The 24,477-nt window shown below is 42.6% G+C and overlaps 2 protein-coding genes and 1 long non-coding RNA gene across 3 annotated transcripts; 1 reads left to right on the top strand and 2 right to left on the bottom strand.

Annotated features, from left to right (window-relative positions):
- The first annotated feature begins 2,882 nt into the window (after positions 1-2,882).
- Positions 2,883-11,666, top strand: LOC311095146 (protocadherin gamma-A6). Its single transcript, XM_084133519.1, has 4 exons — positions 2,883-5,640; positions 7,460-7,518; positions 7,912-8,030; positions 9,360-11,666. The coding sequence occupies exons 1-4, from the start codon at positions 3,121-3,123 to the stop codon at positions 9,716-9,718; spliced, it is 3,057 nt and encodes a 1,018-aa protein (XP_083989645.1). The 5' UTR covers positions 2,883-3,120; the 3' UTR covers positions 9,719-11,666.
- A 1,883-nt stretch (positions 11,667-13,549) lies between these two features.
- On the bottom strand, positions 13,550-20,090 carry LOC311094832 (uncharacterized protein; the record flags this gene model as incomplete). The annotated part of the gene is made up of 2 exons (XM_084133006.1): positions 13,550-13,641; positions 13,913-20,090. The coding sequence occupies one exon, from the start codon at positions 20,088-20,090 to the stop codon at positions 14,124-14,126; it is 5,967 nt and encodes a 1,988-aa protein (XP_083989132.1). The 3' UTR covers positions 13,550-13,641; positions 13,913-14,123.
- Positions 20,091-20,213: 123 nt separating this feature from the next.
- LOC311095187 lies at positions 20,214-20,729 on the bottom strand. The gene is made up of 2 exons (XR_014608790.1): positions 20,577-20,729; positions 20,214-20,305 (listed from the first exon to the last, which is right to left on the bottom strand). It is a non-coding gene; the product is annotated as an uncharacterized lncRNA (long non-coding RNA).
- Positions 20,730-24,477: the final 3,748 nt, after the last annotated feature.

Below are 24,477 nucleotides of genomic sequence, written 5' to 3'. Positions count from 1 at the left end.
TATTTTCTTATTATTACTTATCTTGCGCATGAATAATTATAAATGTAGAAAAATAGGCTAGTTTAGCTTCACGCTGCTTAGCCTACATCATAATTATTCTGATTCTTGCCCTAATAGTTGCTGTTATACGCTGTTTACATGTGTTTTCTACTTTACACTCACTGCGTTGGTTTAGCTCAGTGGTTACGTCCACTGTACCACACTATTGAGAATCGGCCTCATGGTCCCACACCTGAGATCGGACCTCGGGCACTTTTCAAGGCTTTTATGTTTGGTGCCGTGATATCTCTCTCTTTTGTCATTAAATGTTTGTTGTTTAATCATTTTCGTAGGGTTAAACTTGGTTCTGTATAAAACTGCTCAGTATGTCCTCACGTAATTGCATATTTGAAAGACATAGCCTAAGTCTACAGTTTTACGTTTTAATTATAAATTCGACGTGTTAGAAATATGCAAGACACGACATATGTTTTAACTGCCATAAAGGCATACGATTCTAAGGATATATATTTTACCTATATTTGGGGGGAAAGAAGCACCTGGATGTTGTAACACACCTAGATGAACAGCAGATGGAGCTCAAAGATCATTTTTGAACGAGGCTCCAAAGATCCAAATAGCACAAAGAATCATATAATCTTAGATTTAATCGTAGGTTTTCTTTCATTTTCCTAATTTTCACAATTTATTGGTATTTTTACCTCTTCATTTATAAGTTGTTTCATTATTTTATTTTAAATATTATTTAAAGTGAATTGAGGTGAAATCTCTCAAAAGCAGTGTTGAGTCTCCCTATCTTTGCCATCACTCTTAAAAAATAAAGGTTCCAAAAGGAAGAAAGAACCTTCCAGCGAAGAGTTCTTAAGGACTAACCCTGGCTTAATCTAAGCCCTGTCTGTGAAACCGGGCCTTAAATGTTCTTCACACCAAGGAGAAATGTTTTTTTCTTTTTTTTTTAGGAACTCTGCACTGGAAGGTTCTTTGGGACCCTATACAATGGTTCTTCTATGGCATCACTGCAAAAGCCTCCTTTTGAAACCTTTATTTTGAAGAGTGCGCGCGCATGTGAGTCTATATACTTTACATTCTGGTGTCTTTTGTTAATGTGATATCATTCTTTTCAGTCCTTCTGTTTTTTTATTCTCCAGAAATATAGCCTATATGAAAGGCCAATGTCACTTTCTCTCTCATTCTTTCATTTCGTCCCTCTATTTTCTTACTATAGTATTCAACAGAGACGGACAGGGGTTTTTGCAAGGTTACCGTGAGTGAGTTTAAATGGAGCTTGTGGTGAAAGTAATGGCACTCTCGCGCCCCGTGGACAATAAGCCGGCGGATGAAACGGGGCTTAAGGGCTCGTGTAATGCATGTTAATGTGACGGGCACCGTGAAATGCGCCGGGGATTATTTATCCAAAAACATTTGTATTCTTCTGTTGAAGAACGGCTGATCCCGGATAGCCGAGCACTAATCCGTCCCTCCGTTAATTAAAAAGAAGTCGAGAGCTGAGGAACTCCTGTTTTTTCAAATGTAATCATTTCTGCTGGAGCTTTACCATCTGCTGGAGGTTAAGTCTGACAGCAGATTGCATTCTGCGGTTATTTAAACCTGGGTGGAGCATTTCACCTCCCTGCAGAGACAAGGGGGGTCAGAGGAGGCCGAAATGTCGGAAAACTTAAGAATAGGCTTGATATTTAGCCTATAAAAAACAGGTTTACGTAGTTTGCATGGCCTAGTTAAATATGGTCATTTGGCATTCACCTGAACCAATCTAGTTGGTGGTTGACCCTGGTCAGCCATTCTGAATAACTGACAAGGGTCCCAAACCCACTAAAACTTCAAATCAGGCTTGACCAGCTTGGTAAGAACAGCAAACCACCTTAAAACTTGTTTATTTATTATTATTTTTTTCTGTTTCCTCCAGCAGGGTACTTCCCTCACCCCTCAAGATGTGCCTACAATGGACTATATACTCAAATAATGTGTGTGTGTGTATGTGTGTGTGTGTGAGCTATGGGGGAGAGATAGACTGTGTGTCTGACAGAGAGCCGTGCGCGTTCTTAATTAGAACATTCCTCTGAGGATGCTCGTGGGGAGCGCGCATAATCGACTGGTGCATAAAATGGGTTCAGAGTCATGAGGATTATCCATGAAAATTAAAGATTAGATTTGGGTGAACATGTGTCACTCTTTCAGAAGACACGATTCGGATTTGTCCCATCAAAACAATAACTTCCACAATCCATAATCTTATAAGTCACCCAGTCTGTTTTGTTGCGCAGGATCATATGCGAAAATATGTCAGTGATAATATAGCTTGTGCTTACAAGAATTTACAAGACTAGCGGGTCATGTATAGCCTTCTTCCTAACCGCGTTCTTAAAGGAATGGAAGGGGGGAAGGGGGGGAAGGGGGGGGGGGCAGTCGAGACAATTTTTTTTTTTTTTTTTTACAATAATCTAGTAATTTAATAACAATGATTTTTTTAGGTTGCGTTCGAAATCCACGTCTCAAAATAAATGAATGATTGTATCAATCATCTAATCACCCCACTGAACAAGGTCACTACTTTGCGTACTAGAATTACAAACTACGGCTGATGATTTTCAGAAATGGAAAGTTGCACTGCCCTATAAAAAGTAAAGTATTACTGTCTAACTTATTTCATGGTGATTACGCGTACTCGGTAACTCCTGAGTTAAATGTGTCGGTACTGTGATTATGCTCCATGCTCTCATGTCGCCGTCCGCCAATACGATTCCTCCCCAGCACCACACACACACACACACACACACACACACACCACCTCCCTCTCTCGTCTCACACACTCCTCAAAGCGTCTAACACGCTGGAAAATCAAAGCGCTCGCCTCTCCTGCTCACACACTGCCTGCGCTGCGCGCAAAGCGCACAAGCCAAGAGAGACTCCAAGTTTGCTTCGAATTTCCTTTCTCTTTTACATCGACTTATGCACTTTTTAAAAAATATTTTTATTCCACTTTAGAAAATAATGTAAGTGCGTATTGTGTATAGAAAATGTTTTTAAAAACTGTTTGAGTCTTTCACAGCTGAACATGAATCCTGTCTGTGAACGTAGCTGAGAATATCTGATTTTAGGAAGATGGACCGGAGGCTTCCGAGGAGGCGATGGACGTTGGCAGGGCAGGTTGTTTGTCTGCTCTTGTGTGCGTGCGCACTGGACCGGGTTTTGGCGCAGATTCGCTATTCAATTCCCGAGGAGTTGGAGCACGGGGCTTTCGTTGGAAACATAGCAGAGGACTTGGGTTTGGACGTGGCCAAATTGTCTTCCCGGAGATTCCGGATTGTATCTGGGGCAAGAAAACAATATTTAGAGGTGAATTTGGAGAACGGGATTTTGTTTGTGAATGAGAAGATTGACCGAGAGGAGCTCTGTGAACAAAGTCCCGTTTGTTTCTTGCACTTGCAGGTGGTTATTGAGAACCCTTTGGAACTGTACAGGGTAGAGGTGGAGATTTTGGATGTGAATGATAACGCTCCCAGTTTCCCGTGGAGCGAGTTTAATCTGGAGATCACGGAGTCTGCTGCGCCTGGCTCCCGGTTCCCGCTCGAGAGCGCGCAGGATCTTGACGTGGGCTCAAACTCTCTCCGCTCGTACTTACTGAGCGCCAATCAACACTTCCTGCTGGACATTCAGACCCGTAACGATGGCAGCAAGTTCGCCGAACTCGTTCTGCAGTCGCCGCTAGACCGAGAGCAGCAGAAGACGCACGAGATGGTGCTCACGGCCGTGGACGGTGGCTCCCCGTTGCGCTCTGGCACGGCTCAGATCACGGTAACTGTGCTGGACGCGAATGACAACGTACCCGTGTTCGACCGCTCCGTATACCGGGTCAGCTTGGTGGAGAACGCACCGAGAGGGACGCTCGTGCTCAAACTGAACGCCACGGACCTGGACGAAGGCGCAAACGGCGAGATCACCTATTCGTTCAGCGGGCACGCGCCTCTGAAGGTGCGGGAGTTGTTTAGCGTGGACTCTCACTCGGGTGAGATTCGGGTGAAGGGAATCGTGGACTATGAGAGGGCCAGCGTGTACGAGCTCTACGTGCAGGCGAAAGACAAGGGTCCCTCCGCCGTGGCCGTGCACTGTAAAGTGCTGGTTGATATTCTGGACGTGAACGACAATGCGCCTGAGGTCATATTAACCTCTGTGTCAACACCTGTTCAGGAGGACGCGCCGCCGGGCACAGTGATAGCTGTGATCAGCGTAATGGACCGCGACTCCGGAGAGAACGGGGCTGTGGATTGCCAGATCCCCGGAAATGTGCCGTTCCAGCTGCACTCCTCTTTTAAAAACTATTACACACTCGTGACCAGCGAGTTTCTCGACAGAGAGTCTGTCTCGGAGTATAACATCACCCTCACGGCTCGCGATCTGGGCTCGCCGCCGCTGTCCACCAGAAAGACGATTCTGGTTCAAGTGTCTGACATTAATGACAACCCGCCGCGCTTCATTCAGCCCTCATACACTGTGTATGTGACCGAAAATAACGCCCCGGGCGCTTCCATTTGCTCGGTGACCGCATTCGATCCGGACTCTAATCAGAACGCGTATTTGTCCTACTCCATCCTGGAGGGTCAGATTCAGGGCATGCCCGTGTCCACTTATGTCTCCATCAATTCCGATAACGGCAACATCTACGCGCTGCGCTCTTTCGATTACGAGCAGCTCCGGAACTTTCAGATCCGCGTGCAGGCGCAGGACGCCGGTTTCCCGCCGCTCAGCAGCAACGTGACCGTCAATGTTTTTGTTTTGGATCAGAACGACAACGCACCGGTCATACTGTCACCACTGCCGAGAAACGGCACCGTGGCCACTGAGATGGTGCCCAGATCGGTGGACGCTGGATACCTTGTGGCTAAAATCACAGCACTCGACGCGGACGCGGGGCAAAACTCTCGCCTGTCATTTCAGGTACTGCAGGCGACAGATCCCGGGCTGTTCAGCGTGGCTCTGTACACTGGGGAGATCAGGACGATCCGCCGCTTCGTGGACAAAGATGCCATTAGGCAAAGACTCGTCATACTCGTCAAGGACAACGGGCAGCCGCCGCTCTCGGCCACCGTGACCATCATTCTCTCGGTGGTGGACAGCGTGCCGGAGTCGCTGTCAGATTTCGGTGACCTCTCGCTCAGCCCCCAGCCCCCGTCTAACCTTGCGCTCTATTTAATCGTGTCACTGAGCACCGTCTCGCTCATCTTCCTCGTGGCCATCATCGTTTTGGCGGCCGTGAAATGCTACAAGGACCACGACTCCCTCGGCGGCTACGCGCTATCCTCGCTCGGTGCCGCGTGCTGCAGCTTCGAACCGGAGCCGCCCGCCGAGGTGTTCAAAAAGTCCAATCTCAACCTGCAGATCTCCACCGGCGCCAAAGTGCCCACGAACTGCGTGGAGGTAAACAGCAATCCTGGAAATCTCTCTCAAGCGTACTGTTACAAAGTGTGTTTAACGCCCGAATCTGCAAAGAGCGACTTTATGTTTCTCAAGCCTTGCAGTCCCGGCACACCGAGAAATAACGCGGCGAGAGGAGCGGATAACCTGGCGCTGAGCTCACAGAGCCGCTGCTCATCCGTGAACAACGGAGCGACTACACCGAACGAGGTAAAACTACCTCTGTCTCTCTTTATTTAACGTCCACATGTGCATTGAGTTCGTCAGTTGTTGAGTCACTTTCGTGAAGGGCATAATTTGTGCACAGAAGTGTGAATTATGTATTTGTGAACGAAATTAATGATCGATTATTGAACTATTAACGATTTCATTTGACAATAAATATTTAATGCCACTAAAGTCAATCAATGACCTTGATTGACAGTGAACGAGCGTTTCTAGACAGCAGCATCTTCTAGTGAAATCGAGGACAATGCACGTCTTTTAGCACTGTCTCCAGTTCTTCCTTTGTTTGTGATCTCTCTCTCTCTCTCTCTCTCTCTCTCTCTCTCTCTCTCTCTCTCTCTATATATATACGTATATGTATAGGCCTATGTAAAAAATCTTTTTTTAAATGGTGTGTAACGACTTTTAGAAATGTACACAAAAAGAGCATTATTCTTTTTATTCTTTATTTGAATGCGGTTAGCTATACTTGTTCTAAATCTTCGTCTACTATCTGTCAAGAACAAGCGCGTGCGCGCGCACACACACACACACACACACACACACACACACACACACACACACACACACTACAAGCTAATTATCCAGTACACAATGGCACGCGGACTGGTTTCTTCCATAATGGGGCTGGGAAATGAAAGCATTAGGGAGCGCGCAGGAGCCGATGGAGACGTGTCGCGCCTGTAGATTCTGCCACTTTGCCCTCATAGAATGAGTATAAAAAAGTATGTTCTGTTAATATCCACTAGGTGGAAACGTCAGGCTGTAAAACGTAAACGTGCTCACTTCAGTTATTATTAAATTGTCAGGGTGACCTGTTGGAGAGACAGGTGCCACCTTGCCTTGGGTCAGTGAAGTTCGTATAGCTCGTGAAGAACAAAAGTCGTCCATTGAGAGAATTACAATCTATGGTGTCCATGGAATCTGTGGACTTAAGGTCTCAAATAGAATATTCATAAAAGCATCTTTTATACCCTAATTACTGGACAGGTCACTGGCCAACACATTTAGGACAAATTCTGCCCTTGAGGGTATAAAAAGAAAAGCTCAAACAGATTGTGTTTACTCAGAGCTATTGAGCAGATCTTAAACAGGATTTCATCTGGGAATATATTAAAGCTGAAAAATCCTTATAAATTCACCAGAGCTGCAGCGGAAAATGCAAACGCACGGGAGTTTCTAAAATAAAACAAGAAATTAAATTAAATTGAATTCGTCGGAAAGTTAAATGCGTTTTCGAAATCAATTTCCTGCCCGCTGCGGTTTCCTTTGAAGATTAAAATCGTATGTCGGTGCTCTAATTATCTACGGAAGGTATTTTGAAGAACCGTTCTAATAATAAGCTTACATGGCGCTCTCCTTATGAAAGTCTCTAAGCGAATTAATAGAGCGTGGAATCCATACTTTCTCTCTCTCTCTCTCTTTGACTTGGAATAAATAACACCCCCATTCTCCTCCTCCTCCTCCTCCTCCTCCTCCTCCTCCTCCTCTTCCTCCTCCTCTTCCTCCTCCTCTTCCTCCTCCACCCCCGCTGTGTCTCTGAGGATGAAAGAGAAGACCGTGACACTACAGTCATTGCTCAAGGCACTACAGTTCTGAAGGAAATGACGTGCAATTCACAGCTTTGGCCACAAGGAGGCATTACAAATCCCTTTAAAGGGATTTTATTTTCTTGGAAAACATCAATAATCTTTGTGTTATTTACAAATTCGTTTTATAGGGTTACGAAACTATGGTGGTTTATCATATGTGTTATATGTAATCATTCATTATTCTCAGATAATGATTGTTCTGTGTGTTGCAGCTGAAACAAGCAAACACTGACTGGGCCCTCACCAAAAATCAAACCTCCTCTCTGAAAAGGTAAAACACACGTTTACTTGTTTCTAAATGGGGATACACCATAGACTTCTATTGATTTTTATATAAAGTTAATAAAAGCAAAATATTATACAAACTGTTCTACTTCAGACTAACCCCAAGTGTTCCTATAGCTCAAGCAATTTAGCATGACGAGCAAAGCATAAATATAAACCCAAACAGCCAAACCCTCAAAAAATTACTTTTTGCATTTTAGAAAATAAAACATGTATAAAAACATTTATTTTATTTTTCTGTCTCGTTGAAGACATACTTTTTTTCATCCAGAGAGTGCAAGCAGATATTTTATGCATGAATTTGTTTACTACATACTTCAGGAGTATCAAAATATCATTACATCTCAGGTTGGCCTGATTTCTCTTCATCTCTTTGCAGCTGTAACTCTGTGAACATGGATGGCACTCTGATGCGTAAAGCCATGCAGGCCGAACCAGAGAATTATGTGGGTCAAATGGCTGCCGGACAGTACTGGACCTGGGGAACCCGCTCGAAAGGTACAGCTATACTTTTCTACGTTGCATTATTTGATCCTGTATAGTCATTTATGCATTTAGTCAATATGAAACAGGGTAACACTTTATTTTACATATGTTACATGTACTTACCATAGTAATAACAGTAAATTATGCATAATTATTACATGCAACTAACCCTCAACCAAATCTTAATCCTACCCTAACCCTATAGCAAATACATGTAGCAAATACATGTAGTTAATTAATATTACTCAGTACTTAAATATATAATTACACTGTAACAATGACACCTTAAAATAAAGTGTAACCTGAAACAGTTAGTGAGTCAAAACCACAGGTGACATTACTACCATTTTCACTATGTGATCCATGAATCCTGCCATGTAAATAGGGCAGGAACTACTTAAGATGTTGCTTTCATGAAAGCCAGTGAATTAGGTAAAACAGCACTTTGCATCATGTCATTGGGCTCTGGTGTAGATGTTTAGGAATCTCTAGTTTCTAAATCTCTAATTTACACTACATCATTTCAAAAAAAATATATTAAAATTTTAATATTAAATAATATATATATATATATATATATATAAAAATATATATATAAAAATTGAAAATAGCTAGTTTTTTATTATTTAAATCCATTTTAAATATAATTTATTCCTGTGATGCAAAGCTGAATTTTCAGCATCATTACTCCAGTCTTCAGTGTCACATGATTAGAAATAATTCTAATATGTTGATTTGCTGCTTAATTATTATCAAATACTACTGGTGCTCAATTATTAATAAAAGTTCTTATTATTATCAATGTTTTTTCTGCTTAATATTTTTGTGGATTTTTTTTCAGGATTATTTGATGAATAGAAAGTTCAAAAGAACAGCATTTATTTGAAATTTATTTTATCTTTTGTAACATTTACCGATCAATTTAATGCATAGTTGTTGAATAAAAGTTTTAATTTCTTACCCCAAACTTTTGAATGGCAGTGTATCGCATTTTTCACAAAAATATTAAGCAATGTTAAGAAATGTTTCTTGAGCAGCAAATCATCATATTAGAATGATTTCTGAAGGATCATGTGACACTGAAGACTGGAGTAATGATGCTGAAAATTCAGCTTTGATCACAGAAATAAATTACATTTGACGATATACTACAATAGAAAACAGTTATTTTAAATTGTAATAATATTTCATAATATTCCTGTTTTACTGTATTTTTTTAAATCAAATATATGCAGCCTTGGTGAGCAGAAGAGACTTCTTTCAAAAACAGTAGTAATTACTCCAAACGTTTGACCGGCAATGTAAGTAGTTCTCTTGTTTTTTTCTTTTTCAACCATCCAGAGTACCGGATGCATTCTCCAGCAGGAGGGGTTTCTCAGAGGGCATGGACGCCTCACTACACCCCCCCACACAACCCCCCCCATCACCAGCAGCACCAGCAGCACCAGCAGCAGCAGCAGCAGCCGGCGGCGCAGACCCACACGCACCCGCACCCTCCACCGGACTACCAGCACAACGTCTACATCCCCGGGACACCCTCCGGCTTCTGCACCCTGAGGCCCGTCTACCGCAGCGAGCTCGACCTCCACAACTCATTCTCCACCTTCGGCAAAAAACGCAGGTTCATCTCTCCCAGCAGCTATGACCCGTGTGACGACACAGGAGCGGATGTCATCAACAATGACTTGTACAACGAATAAAACAAGACAAAAGGACAAATAGAGTGACTTATTACCAAAGCATAGCACTCCTCGTGTATTCTCAGCTTCAGGTGGCTCGCCACAGTCCTCTCAATGACCATCTGATGCATATTGCACATGCAATGCAACTTCCATCCATCAGGGTGTACAGGTTTGTATTAGCCGACCTGGGAACAAAATTGTTTTTAAACGATACCAGGTGGATATTACGATCACTGGATTTGCCATTTCACATGTTTGAAAGCTGTTTAGAGTTATTCAGAAGCGGAACTGTATGGTTCACTTTGTTTTCTGTCTGTGAAAGTATTATTTTTTAGCAGAAAAGAAATTCTTATCACAAAGTTTTTAAAAAACCTCTCTCCTAGTTTCTTCTGGTTTCCAGAGATGTATAGTGCAACAGTGCTGCACACTTTTTCAGTGGCGTTGGTTCCAGAAGTATTTTTCCCATATAAGATCTTAAAGAAAAATCTTTGTTAAAGAGTTAGAAGCCATGAACCAAGCCAGTTACAAGGTGAATCACAACATTACAAACTTTGATTTGAAGGGAAAGAACTACAATAATTTGAAAATTTGTAAAAATGCCATAATTTAATTAATTGATTTGTCAGCCTCAGCCCATTCAGAAATGCCGGTACTTGGGTAGAAACCTATACATAGGAGCCTGATAAAAATGTTAATATTAAACAAACACTTTAGACGGACTTAGAGGCTTTTGCATCTGAAGTCTTCATATATACGTATATATAACCGATATAGATCAGAACACAATTTTCTGATCAGTGGAGATTCATGGGTAATGTAGTTTTTCACCAGGACTTCTGCTGTTGAACACAATTATTTCAAAAATAAGTCAAAATAATGTTATAATGGCTTTAACAAAAACATACCATTGATTTACAACCTAGTAGCTCACAGTAGGTCTGTCTTTAAAGGTTTATAAGTTATCATTAAAAACAAGTTCTCCTATAGGGAAAATTAATGGGATTTTTACTTCCAGAACCCGACTGTTTCACTGTATTTCAGATGAACCCTCCCCTAAATGGAACGTAAAAAAACAAAACAGTGGTCAGTTGCTTTAGATGTTGTCTTCCTGTCTAAGCCAGACTACTTGTCATGTGACAGGCAGGGAACCAAATCTCTATGATGTCACAGTGACACTATGATGGCTCACACTCACTTTAAGGTGCACTTTTCACTCACATTGTGTGTGTTAGTGGTACATCATATTACTGGAAGAACGTTTGTTCATAACTTGCCAGAATGTTAGCCAAAGTTCTGAGAACGTTCTCTGTTAGCTGGGTAGGGCATATGTCCTGTCATATGGGCTCATTTTACTTGACTACAGAGGCTCTGTTCCTCAGGATAGGATAGTGACAATAAACAGATATTTAAAGGAACTTGAATATGACTGTACATCTCATGAGCAGCAGGCTCTTATGATCCCACTGAGAAACTTGCTTGTCCTGTTATATGAGGGACAGAATAAAACTTAATCTGTTGTTATTATTATTATTATTATTATTACTTGTAATTGCATCTGCTTGGTTAGCTCAGTCACACCAGGCCTGGAGGTCAAAGGTCATTACCATTGAGAGGCCTGGCCTGAGATTTAATACAAGACTGACTATCATTATTATTTTTATATTTTCCTATTGTTATTACTTTGACAATCATTTCAGCCAAAATGTGATTATTACACACCTTTTGCACACAGCGTGAGCGTATAAATCAACACAGTGGTCATGATGTGGCTGAATTGTGGGCCAGGAGAAAGTGGATGCTCACCAAATGAAATTGATCAATTCAATGTGATTACTCGCGTAAGAATGAGTGGATCTGCATTTAGACACACATTACTGCCTCATACAAGAGAACAGTGTGTGAAAGTCCATTCATTCCAAATATGTACATAAAAATATGAGAATTAAATATTTTTTTCTGAAATAAATCTGCTGTGTTGTGATTCATATTTTATAAGAAATATATATGACTACAATATGTTGGAAATGGAACACTACTGGCTAATGTTCACTAAATACTGCGCAATATACAATATACTGTATACTGCTTACTACTCATACAATAGTGAGACAGTATGCAATATATATCAATAAATGTTTCAAAAGGTAAGTTGCTGTCACATGACCATTTCACTTTACATGGGAGTGGCATCCAGTTTCATAATAGAAATGTGTTATTTTACATTTTTAATTTGGTTTTACATTATAGATGATAAAGAGGACCTATTATGCAAAATGGAGGTCACATTGCACAGGCCCCGCCCACGACTGCTGACTGACTCTGCCCTATTAGTATTAGGACTACACAGTCCGCCATGTTTATTTCCTCGAGCATTAAACATCAGCATTCAAGTGAGAAATGTATTCTTATTAAAGCTACTAAAGTTATTCAATCAAGAGCAGTGACTGATTTTCTGTTTTTTTTATTATTTTTTATTCATATTAACAGCATATTTAGCAGGGTTGTTAGTTTTTGGCAGAGTATCCCAGGCAGGAGCTGTAAAGGCTCCGCCCTCTTCTGGAAAGGGGCGGGGAGCAGCAGCTCATTTGCATTTAAAGACACATGCATGAAAACAGCATTTACAACATGGTATAATAAATGATCTATGGGGTATTTTGAGCTGAAACTTTACAGACACGTTTTGGGGACACCTGAGACTTATATTACATCTTGTAAAAAGGGGTATTATAATTCCCTTTTAAAAAACACAAATTACATTACTACTACAGATATTTTCAGTGTTCAGATTTATGTTCTAAACTTTAATTAGGAATATATTTATTTTATGTTCGTCCCTTTTCAAAGATTGTGGGTAAAAAAAAATGGTCTGTGGTTAACATTACTTTAAAAATGTGCTTTAAAAAAGTGCTAACATACACTGTCAGAAATAGGGGTACAGTAGGAGTCCAGTTCTGTCCCCCAAGGTACAATCTAACGTACCCCATAGGGCTTATTATTGGACCTCAAGGTACATATATGTACCTTTTTGAAGGTCAAAAAACATTAAAAGGTACATATATGTACCGTTTCTTTTAAAGGTTAAGGTACAATATTGTACCCTTGAGGGTACAGCCCCAGTGACAAGCCATTGTGCCCCTAAAGGTACAATTATGTACTTTATTTTCTAACTTATGTTTTAAAGAAGCAAGTGTGCTTCCAAAATCACATTTAATGTGTAGACCATGTGTTTGTTTTGTTGGACAAAACATGAAAGTAATGTTTACCACAAACCTAAAAAAAAAAAAAACAGTAAATTCCAGAGGGAACCCAGTTAGTTCAAAAATGGCAATTTTCTTCCAGATTTTATGGGTACAAACCGAACAGCTCCATTGTTTTAATTAATTCTCGACACTTATCTTTACATAGTTGTATGAGAAGACATTTCTCAGCACAAAGAAGAAGGAATAAATGACCCAGGCCACTCTCTCATGCTCTGAATAAACACAGCAAATGCTAACATATTCTAATGAGCTTTCTTATATTCTCTTTTTCCTCCCACAGAGAATAGACTTGGTTCATTAACTGAACAAACACAAAACTCCATCGTCTAAATATCATTTTAATTAAAGACGGGGAAACAGACGGGCCACCGGGGGAATATGGCTCCCCCTGCAAATGCCACACCTGGACGCAATCTCTCCCACGCCCTTTCCATTTTAATTTCCCGGGGAAATGAGTTCAGAATGTCAATAGATGAGTATCGCCCAGTTGAGAGGGGTAATTAGGTTTGTAAATGACTCTATTTTGTGAAGTTAGGTGGAAGGCTAGTCCACTACGGAACTCCGGCAAGAAGTATGACAGGAGACAGAAAATTGTTAACTGTTTATCTCTTCAGGATGTGTCAATATGTCCAACATCATACAGCCATTAGCTATAACTGAGGTGGTAGAATGTGGTTTAATCTGAAATAAACAAATAAAGATATATAAGAATATGTATGAATACAGTAAACATAAAGATTCACCTCAGTATACATCATCTATACATGTTTATATTGTCCACAGCGCGGCAAATAGCGCTAAACATGTACACGTGAATTACACTGACATCACTCGCCTCTGAACACACTAATCACGATATGAACATAATAACAACAATCGGATATACAGCTGCGACATGAAAGTGTTAATATATCGCGATATAATAGCTAAATATAAGGATAAATGAACTTACATTCATGCACGCACATTTACCACTCGTAGAAGATGGCGGCAGAAACGAAACTAAGAGTAAACTGAAACCGCTCTGGCGGAATGCACGTCAGCGCGCTGTTCGTGCGTAACAGCGTAATACACATTAAAGGGCTACCAATACCAAATGTATAAGGAATTTAGTACAGCCGCCCCCAGATTAGCATAGCTAAAATGTAGAAGATATAAATTCCTTAGTTCTTAACATCGGTTTCATCACCGTCTGGGAGTGCTGGGAGTTGAACTAACTTAGCCACAGGTCGAAGATACAGACGATCCTTTATTCTGACCTTTGCTGACCTAATATGACCATCTTCGCTGGGAACCAGACTCTCAACCCTACCAACAGGCCAGTGAGCACGAGGCAGTTGTGGGTCCACCACCATTACCGCCGTACCCTGAGTCAGATCCTGAGTCTCACGCTGCCACTTAAGACGAGGCTGGAGGTTAGGTAGGTAATGCCGGGTATAATACGCCCAAAAGTGATCAACTACAGTCTGGGCATGGCGCCATCGACGCTTAGACAGAGGCTCTGGAGTGTAGACCACTTGGGGTAGCGAAGAGTCCCGCCGCCCCATGAGGAGGAAGTTGGGCGTGACTGGGTCTACATCAGCAATGTCAGACGAGACATAACCCAGTGGCTTACTATTCAGGATACCCTCTATCTCCACTAACACAGTGTGCAAGACATCTTCAGGCAGGGATTGACTTCCTACAACAACCTGCAGGGCTGATTTCACAGATTTGATCTCTCGCTCCCATGTGCCGCCAAAATGCGGCGCCGCAGGAGGATTCATCTTGAAAGTAATCTGATGGTCAGCCAGCCGTTCCTGCAGTTGAGGTTCCATTTTCCTGAAGGCTTCTCTCAGCTCTGTTTCGGCACCTCTGAAATTAGTCCCTTGGTCAGAGAGAATTTCCGAAGGAGTACCCCTCCGTGCTATGAAACGTCTCAGTGAAAGTAAGAAGGCATCGGCATCCAGGCTATTAAGGAGATCAAGGTGTATGCAGCGGGTAGTCAGACATTTAAAGATCACACCCCATCTTTTCTCTGAACGGCGGCCTACTTTGACAATGAAGGGCCCGAAACAGTCGACACCTGTCGAGAAGAATGGTGGTTGATGAAGTCGTAGACGAGCCAAGGGTAGATCAGACATAATGGGTACTGTTGGCTTAGCCCTCCACCTCTGGCATTGAACGCACCCCCTCTGGTGTTGCCTCACTGCTTGCCTGCCTCTCAGGACCCAGTAGTGACGACGGAGCTCAGCAAAAACTCTGTCCGGACCGGGATGAAGTAAGCGTTCATCAAAGTCTTGGATAAGGAGCTTGGAAACAGAATGATGGGGGTCTAAAACTGCCGGATGAGACTCGGTTGGACTCAGGCCTTCCAATCTCCGGAGCCGTCCTCCAACTCGAATTAGACTTAATGATTGATCAAACTCCGGTGCCAGAGTGTTCAGACGACTGGAAGGGGCCACTGGTTTGCCTGCCTTCAAGGCTTTGAACTCTAAAGGGAAGGACTCAACCTGAGACCGACTTAACAAAAACGCTTCAGCGCTCCGATAATCAGGGCTCTGAGTTCCTGCATCTAAGTTGGCCGCCCCGTAAAGGGACTGGTATGTTGCCTTAACCAAGGCTTTCCAGGAGGTGAATTGAGCCGCGTCGGGCATTTGCGGACTTTGGTCATCTACAATTAGTCCACAGAATACAGTCTTTCTGGTTTCTGAGGAATCATCTCGATTCTCCATAGGGGGTATAGCTGGCCACTGATCTGGTGATCCACGGAGGAAATGAGGTCCCTGATTCCACCGACTGGGAGTTGCCAGCTCTACCAATGTCTTCCCCCGGGTGATGTCGTCTGCCGGGTTATTTGCTGAGTCCACATATCTCCATGAGTACAGGTCAGTCAATTCCTGGATTTCGGCCACTCTAGTGCCGACAAACACTTTATACCGGCAGGACTCAGATTGTATCCAGGTCAAGACGGTAGTAGAGTCAGTCCAGAGTGTTGTCGACTCAATATGAATGGTCAACTCTTTCAATAGAAGCTTAGCGAGCTGTGCACCCGCCAAGGCTGCACAAAGTTCCAACCGCGGCATTGTCAATTGTCGCTTTGGAGCTACCCTTGACCTGGCCATCACGAAGGAAGTGTGGACTTCACCCTGTTGCTCGATAAGCAGGTATGCTACTGCTCCGTATGCCACTTCGGCGGCATCACAGAAAATGTGTAAGCTGAATCGGGACGCCTCCACCTTGAAATGAGAAGGGATGTAACAACGGGGAAACACAACCATAGCAAGGTTAGGTAACTCATGTTCCCATGCTCTCCAGCTCTCAAGCAGATCTGTGGGAAGGTTTGGGTCATCCCAGCTTCTCGGTTTAGCCCAGAGCTTTTGGACTAAAACTTTAGCCCTGGTGGTGAAGGGGTTGACAAACCCTAAAGGGTCATATTGAGATGCCAGGACTTTGTAGATGTGTCTCATTGTCGGGAGACACTCTGTCGTCGGACGGTGTCTGTAACCCAGACGATCATTGAGGCAATGCCACATCAGACCTAGAGCCGGCTCCTGAGGGTCAGAATGATTCTTCTGCAGCCATAGCTCTATACTCTGTGATTTCGCATTCGCTGGTAAGTGCTCGACCACTGAGGGGACATTGCTGGCCCACTGCCGTATTTCGAACCCCCCAGCTGCAAGAAAGGATCTCATCTTGTCAACTAACTGCCTGGCTTGCTCCACAGTGGGAAGACTCTGTAGACAGTTGTCCACATAGAAGCTCTGTTCTATGGACTGTCTTACTCCTTCGTCGCCTGCCTGCTGATCTCTGACATGCTTCTGCAGTGCGAAGGTCGCACAGCATGGGCTGCAGGTTGTTCCAAAAGGCAAGACTTCCCACTGGTAGATATCAGGCTGATCTTCTTTCCGCATGTTTCGCCAGATGAACCTCAGAAGAGGTTTGTCCTCTGGCAGGAGTCTCACCTGATGAAACATAGCACGTATGTCTCCGCTGATAGCAACTGGATGCTGTCGGAATCGAATGAGAACTCCCAGTAATGAAGCACCAAGGCATGGGCCAGGAAGGAGCTGCTGATTGAGGGAGAGACCTTGATGGATGAAGGAACAGTTGAAAACTAGTCTATCCTTACCATTGTGGTGGACAAGATGATGTGGGATGAACCATGATTCCTTATCCATATGTAGAAGTTCTGGCGGGACCTTGACAACATATCCTGCATCCAAGAGCTTCTGGATCTCAGCCTCATAAATCTTAGCCTTCTCTGGATCCCTGCTCAAGCGTTTCTCCGTACCCCTGAGATTGGGTAGAACTGACTCCCTAGTACCCTTCAATGGTGGTGCATTTGGAGAGCGTACAAGGGGGGTAGCATAACGCCAGATTCCATCCACTTCCACACGCTGAGTTTTGCTCTCCAGTAGTTCCATGGCCACTTGGTCCTGTCGTGATCGCATTACCAGCTTCTCGTTGCGGTAAGGAAGAATGTCCAACTGCCACAGCCTTTCTACTTCTTGGAGTATAGGATCTCGCACTGATGAAAGGGAAGTGAGCAAACACTGTTGAGGTGATATTTGGTGTGGAAGAAGCCCGTCTGGTCCCTGGAGAACCCAACCGAGCTGCGTATGTACAGCTGCTGGTCCGCCATCTGGGCCTAATCTGGTGGGCTCCTTTGCAGTGATTAGACCTGGGTAATCAGATCCAATTAAGAGAAGGGGCTGAATTTTGCTGAATGATGGAAGAGGAATACCCCTCAGATGACAGTAACTCCTCTGAAGTCTCTTGCTAGGGTACGTCTGCTCAGTCAAGGTCAGGAGAGGTGCAGAGAACACACCAGCAAGGTTGTACCTCTCTTTTGGCCTGGACTGGGATGAGAGCTGAAACTGAACAGACTGTCCCTCCAGCTGGGTAATATCATGACGAATGGTACGAAGGGCCATAACTTCCTTCTTTCCTTGTAGGCCTAGCTGCTGGACTGCTGCGGGAAGAATAATGCTGCGCTGTGCACCATCATCAAGGATCGCGTAGGTTTGTATAGACTTCTCACCTTTCCACAGTAACACGGGGGTGACCTTTAGAAAGACCCGTCCTGTATGGCTAGGTGGTGTCACATAGATGCGGTCACTGGAGGTTGTAACTAGCATGATGCTCGGGCCTTGCTGTGCTATGTGATGAAGAACTCTAAGATGCACGTCCCCACATTCTCCGCATGGTTTTCTCAATGTGCACTCATTACAATTGTGGTTGGTACGTCCGCATTTCCAGCATCTCTTACCTTCTTTTATCCACTTGATAAGTCGCTCAGGTGGGCATTCAGTGATCTCATTGCACTGAGAGAGGTAGTGCTCTTCACTATGACAGAACAAACACAGGCGCTTTGTTCTCTGGACTAGTTGCTGGTTTGGAAGAGCCTCTGTTCGGACATGCTTTACTTCTTTAACCTCCTTGGGCTGATTACTACCATGATAAACGGAGATGGCCCGGGTCTGTGGCTTAATAATAGCTGGACGCTCTCTACGTGGAGCTGGAGCCTTCTCAGTGTGGTAGCGTTGAGCCATCTTTGATGAAAGCCGCTGGGCTTCGGCCTTGACCTTCAACCACTCTGCAAGATCGTGCAAATTATATGGATTAAGACTGTCCGTGTTCAGTCTTCCCCTTAGTTGTAAGTGCTCTATGAATCCATCCCTGTAGTGTTTAGGGAGTTTACTAAGCAACCTGTCAACATGACCGGTACAGGTAAGCTCTCTTCCTTGTGGTCCCTCTAGAGACATAAGCATACCCACCAGAAGATCAATGTTAAGAGCAAAGTTCTGGAATGCTTTTGAATCTCCAGCCTTGATATCTGGTAAGTTCATTAGAGCCGCAACTTCACTTTGTGCAAGCTGGTGAGGTTGGCCATATTGGCGCTGCAGGGCTGCCATGGCTGCTGTGTAAGGTGCAGGGTGATGACGGCATGCTTGGGCTATCAGCTTTGCTTCATCAAGGACCAACTGCTCCATCAGCACGCGATACTTGTAATGTTCTGTGAGCTCAGTGTGGGGGTTCAGCAGATTATCAAGGGCTATTTTCAGATCTGTGAACTCTCTTTCACTGTCATTCACAAGTTTTGGTAGCGATGGGACTGGGACTGGTTGGAGCGGAGGTGCAGCAGGTACTGGCTGATATACTGGACGTGCATGTGAGGCCAGATATGGCATAGTGGATGCAACTGGAGGAGGATGCCAGTTCTGCACTGATGACTGAATGGAAGGCTGCGGTGTATAATATCCTGTGACCATGGGTGATGGCTGATACGAGTGTGGCACATGTGTTGGTTGGCTATGTGCAGGGATCTGTAATTGGTAAACTGGTGGCACCAGAGTGTTTTGTATTGTCGTGGCTGTAGGTAGCTTCAATGACGTGATAGTTTGCGGCAAAGATGATATAAGATTATAGGAAGCAGGAGAGGATATTGCACTGCATACCACTGCTGTCTGTCTCGCATATGCAGCTGCTGGCATCTGAATAAAGGGTTGTGGTGTAGGTGTGCTGTACACTATATGAGGTGTAGTCGGAGATGTCTGCCACCGTACAGATTGATGTGGTTCCCGGGGCACCCCAAGGCATGGAATGAGCGTCTCTGTATTCAGTAACGGGATGGCGGGAACTGCAGTAGCCTTTGGCCTGACAATGGGTGGTGAGTAAGCTTGAGCCTGTTCCATTCGCTCGGAAAATGGAGAAACAGTGCCACTACTTGATGACTCACACTCTAACTGGCTGTTAGCTCGGTGCTGTGGTACTGGAGATGTGTAATAATAAGAAGAAGAAGGAGATCTACCAACATCTAGCTGCTCCACCAGGCTGCTGAGCCCCATATCTATACTTCCCCCACTGACTATGGCAGTACCTCGTCCATACTGCAGAGATGATAACTCGTGTCTTGTCGGCTGGACCCCAATCGAGGCGGGCTCGGCCTGCCCACTGAAGGTCAACGGTGCCGCTGCATGATCCATCTTCAGCTGCTGATATGTCTCGTGAGGCCCAGTAACTGGCAGAAGGGATTTAGGCAAGGCTACCTCATAAGCTTGCAGATATGAAGGGATCTGACGCGCTCTGGCTTGCATTTGAGCAGGATGCGTGGTATCTGGAGAATAACATATTCTCTGTGGCTCCATGTCACCGTAGTGGCTATAGCAATCCGGCTCGAAGGACCAAATGTAAATGACTCTATTTTGTGAAGTTAGGTGGAAGGCTAGTCCACTACGGAACTCCGGCAAGAAGTATGACAGGAGACAGAAAATTGTTAACTGTTTATCTCTTCAGGATGTGTCAATATGTCCAACATCATACAGCCATTAGCTATAACTGAGGTGGTAGAATGTGGTTTAATCTGAAATAAACAAATAAAGATATATAAGAATATGTATGAATACAGTAAACATAAAGATTCACCTCAGTATACATCATCTATACATGTTTATATTGTCCACAGCGCGGCAAATAGCGCTAAACATGTACACGTGAATTACACTGACATCACTCGCCTCTGAACACACTAATCACGATATGAACATAATAACAACAATCGGATATACAGCTGCGACATGAAAGTGTTAATATATCGCGATATAATAGCTAAATATAAGGATAAATGAACTTACATTCATGCACGCACATTTACCACTCGTAGAAGATGGCGGCAGAAACGAAACTAAGAGTAAACTGAAACCGCTCTGGCGGAATGCACGTCAGCGCGCTGTTCGTGCGTAACAGCGTAATACACATTAAAGGGCTACCAATACCAAATGTATAAGGAATTTAGTACAAGGTTTGCCGTGTGTCCTTTCAGATTACAAACGTTAATGAAGAAACGGTCTCTATGGCGCTAACACACTTCTCTAAATCGAAGTTCATCTCTCTGAGGGCCCGTGAACCAGAGGTGAGGAGATGAGCAATTTAGACATGTCCCTCTCTAGACTACAGATCAGGAATTAGAGGAGCTCAGCTTTACAGAGTCACATTCAGACAATGACATCCTTTTGAGAAGTAGGAAATATCAAGGGAGAGAAAACTTAAAAACTTTGCTCATGAATATTAAGTAGGTGATTGGACTGTCACCCAGTAGTCCTTGCTGATTGGCTAAAAGACAGACTGGTATATGTTGTTATTGTTATAACTTAAAGGTGAAGTGTGTAATTTCCTTACATGTTCGAGGCCGGGCATGTTTAAGGATCTATTTAAATTAGTCAACACTAATTTCACATCATGTATTTTTTAATTCAATGACCTAGAGTAATGTGTCTGCTTTTTTGTACAAACTGAACTATAAAGATGAAGTGGTTATATTTATTATATGTGTCTGAGATTTTAGCTCTGTTACTATGACAACTCTCTCCCTTTGTTGCATCTTGTTTGGAAACCAGTAGCAGAGCTGCTCTGTCAGACATGATGACATCATAGCCACAGTTTAATGAACAGTGATGTGTTTTATCCCTTTAATATGTTTTCTAGATTATTTACACTGACTTGCCATTAGAGAGTCTGTTGTTTCACATTCTGCTTTGTCTGCAACAGATGTGTGTGTGTGTGTGTGTGTGTGTGCGTGCATGCATGTGTGTGTATGTGTGTGTGGCCTGGTAAACCCTACACTATGGTTACAAAATGTCCCCTCAAAGATGTTAAAGATGAAAATATCCAAAAATCATTGAGAGAGGTCAGAGAGAGAGGTCAGAATAGCCACATTTTCACCAGTAGTCTCAGACTTTTGGACTTTTATTTATTGTTACTTTAAACATTTAATTTTCAAGAAACGTTATCCAAACAGAGAATATAATTATGACATGATATGAATGTGCAGCTGTGAAGTGGGAAATCAGTCTCATAAAACACCACTAGAGGTCGCCTGCATCACATGCCATCAAGCGCAAGGAGCAAAACAGTTTGGTGACATATAGAATTATTAATCAACTTTCATGTCACATTATGTCACATTATATTATTTCTATGCATACATTTACGCCATTAACACAAAAATCATAATGATTCATACCAGAATAATTTCATGTCCCCAATAATGTTTTTTCAACTTCTCTTTGAAATAATCGTAAATTGTACTTAATTGTACACTTTATTACTTTATTATTATTATTTTTTTGGTTAAATTAATGTATAAATGAAATAATTAAAAAGGTCAGAAAACAAAACAAAAAAATAAAATAATTTTAATCAAAATTAAATGTAAAAAAATAAAAGATGTAATATGTAAATGTAAAGACTTGGAAAAATAGGGAAAAAATCTGTCAATGACTTGCTGATATGCACGAAAACCAGCCATGTATTGGGCATTTATTGGTTGGCCATCATGTGGTCCCATGCCGTCTTTGACCTCCTAGTCCTCCACCACCTCTTCATCTTCCTCCCTGTTAAGTAAGGACACTCTCATATGCCCTGACTACAAAGATTCTCAAACTGCTGAGGTGTGTGGCTGTAGTCTGGACAACAGAAGATGGAGGCTGAGGCCTGGGAGGGGTGTTTGGAGGCCTAGGAGATGTGCTGGGAGATGGCAGATGAAACTGATAGTTCCTCTGAGCGTGAAGGACCTGACTCAGGCTCAGGTTGAGTTACCTCTACTCCATGGATGTCAATACCACCACAAATGCCATCTGAAGCACTTGTGCCAAGTATTGACAAGGCCTTTTCTTCCTCTGCTGTGAGAAGGGAGGACTCATTGGGCCCACCACCTGTTTTATTAAATGTTTCCTTTTAGAAAGGCTTGCCACTTCTTCCTGACCTCCTTCCCTGATCTTTTAATGCCCCTAGTTGCAGTCAGTTTTCTAGCAAAATCCCAGATTTTTTGTTTTTATTTGTATGACTTTCCTTAAACCTGCTGAAAATAATGTTTGTATAGCTCCACCTCCTCTAAAATGACATTAATCTCCTCTTTAACAAAAAAAAAAGTATTTTCTTTAGGTTTTTTTTGGTTCAGCCATTTTGCTGGTGTAGGTTTGCTGCTTTTGGCCTCGTAGAAAATGCACATCAGTTGAAAACAATTAGGTTAAACATTTCAAAATACAAGCGTGTGCTACAATTACGAGCCATTCTACAAGGTGACATTTCAGCACTTGACACACGGACAGCGACTCTTAAGTAGCACTTAAAGGAGAAGTTCACTTTCAAAAAAACTTTTGCTGATAATTTACTCAACCCCATGTCATCCAAGATGTCCATGTCTTTCTTTCTTCAGTCGCAAAGAAATTAAGGTTTTTGATGAAAACATTCCAGGATTTCCCCCCATGTAATGGATTCTATTGGGACCCAAACGGTAGAAGGTCCAAATGACAGTTTAAGTGCAGCTTCAAAGGGCTTTAAACGATACCAGACGATGAATAAGGGTCTTATCTAGCGAAACGATCGGTCATTTCCAAAATAAATAAAAAAGTTTAAGTTTTATAAGCACAAATGTTCGCCTTGCTCTGTTCTGTGATGCGCGTTCGTGACGTCACGTAATACGCAATTACGTTGAAAAGGTCACGCTTGAAAAATTTCTGTCCTGAAGAAAATGTTCTTTTTGGCTTTTTAATATTAAAACACCCAGGATACGCACACGAAATGGGCATTTTAAACGATAAACTGACACAAATACATTTGAAAATGTGTATATGGTCCTCCTTCCGCACATTTGTAAACACGTCAAGCGTGACCTTTTCAACGTAATTGCGTATTACGTGACGTCTTCAACGCGCATCACAGAACAGAGCAAGGCGAGCGTTTGTGCTTATAAAACTTAAACTTTTTTATTTATTTTGGAAATGACCGATCGTTTCGCTAGATAAGACCCTTATTCATCGTCTGGTATCGTTTAAAGCCCTTTGAAGCTGCACTTAAACTGTCATTTGGACCTTCTACCGTTTGGGTCCCAATAGAATCCATTACATGGGGGGAAATCCTGGAATGTTTTCATCAAAAACCTTAATTTCTTTGCGACTGAAGAAAGAAAGACATGGACATCTTGGATGACATGGGGGTGAGTAAATTATCAGCAAAAGTTTTTTTGAAAGTGAACTTCTCCTTTAAAGCACAGCTGCGTGCGATCGTGCTAAGTGCATTTTTGTGAAACGCACATGAAATGAACACAAACGTTCGTAAAGTCGCTCGTAGAAAATCCTCATAAGTGCTATAAGATCCATCGTTATCTGGAAACACAGCCCTGCTCAGTCCAAAATCCACCAAACTGTAGGAATGACCAAGATGCAACATTGCAGTTGCTTGAATATTTAATTGACATGTTAAATAAAATCAACTAACAAACTCAATCCTTGTCAAATTGTATGATATTGTTGTGCCTTGAGTCTTGAGAATGTTTAGACAGAGCTTAACCAAAACATTTATTTTAGAGTAGGCCTGAAGTTGACTAACTTTGAATTTAATTATTGACAAGTCACACTGACATTTTACTGCCATTTGATTTTATTATTATAATTATTATTTACTGCTTTAAGATAAAATGTGAAATTGACTATATGCAGACAAAAACTAAAGTGACAAAGAAAAAAAAATATTAGT

Source organism: Abramis brama, assembly GCF_963993115.1.
Source record: "Abramis brama genome assembly, chromosome: 13".
In the NCBI taxonomy this organism is placed as follows: domain Eukaryota; kingdom Metazoa; phylum Chordata; class Actinopteri; order Cypriniformes; family Leuciscidae; genus Abramis; species Abramis brama.
Note: the sequence above shows the minus strand (reverse complement) of the source record. Positions and strands in the feature narration are given on the sequence as shown.

What these genes read in the sequence shown, in the direction of transcription:
- LOC311095146 (XM_084133519.1), top strand. Translation starts at nt 3,121, where the DNA reads ATGGACCGGAGGCTTCCGAGGAGGCGATGGACGTTGGCAGGGCAGGTT. An exon ending in CAAACCTCCTCTCTGAAAAG is followed by an intron (nt 7,519 to 7,911) that starts GTAAAACACACG and finishes ATCTCTTTGCAG; the next exon opens with CTGTAACTCTGTGAACATGG. An exon ending in CTGGGGAACCCGCTCGAAAG is followed by an intron (nt 8,031 to 9,359) that starts GTACAGCTATAC and finishes TCAACCATCCAG; the next exon opens with AGTACCGGATGCATTCTCCA.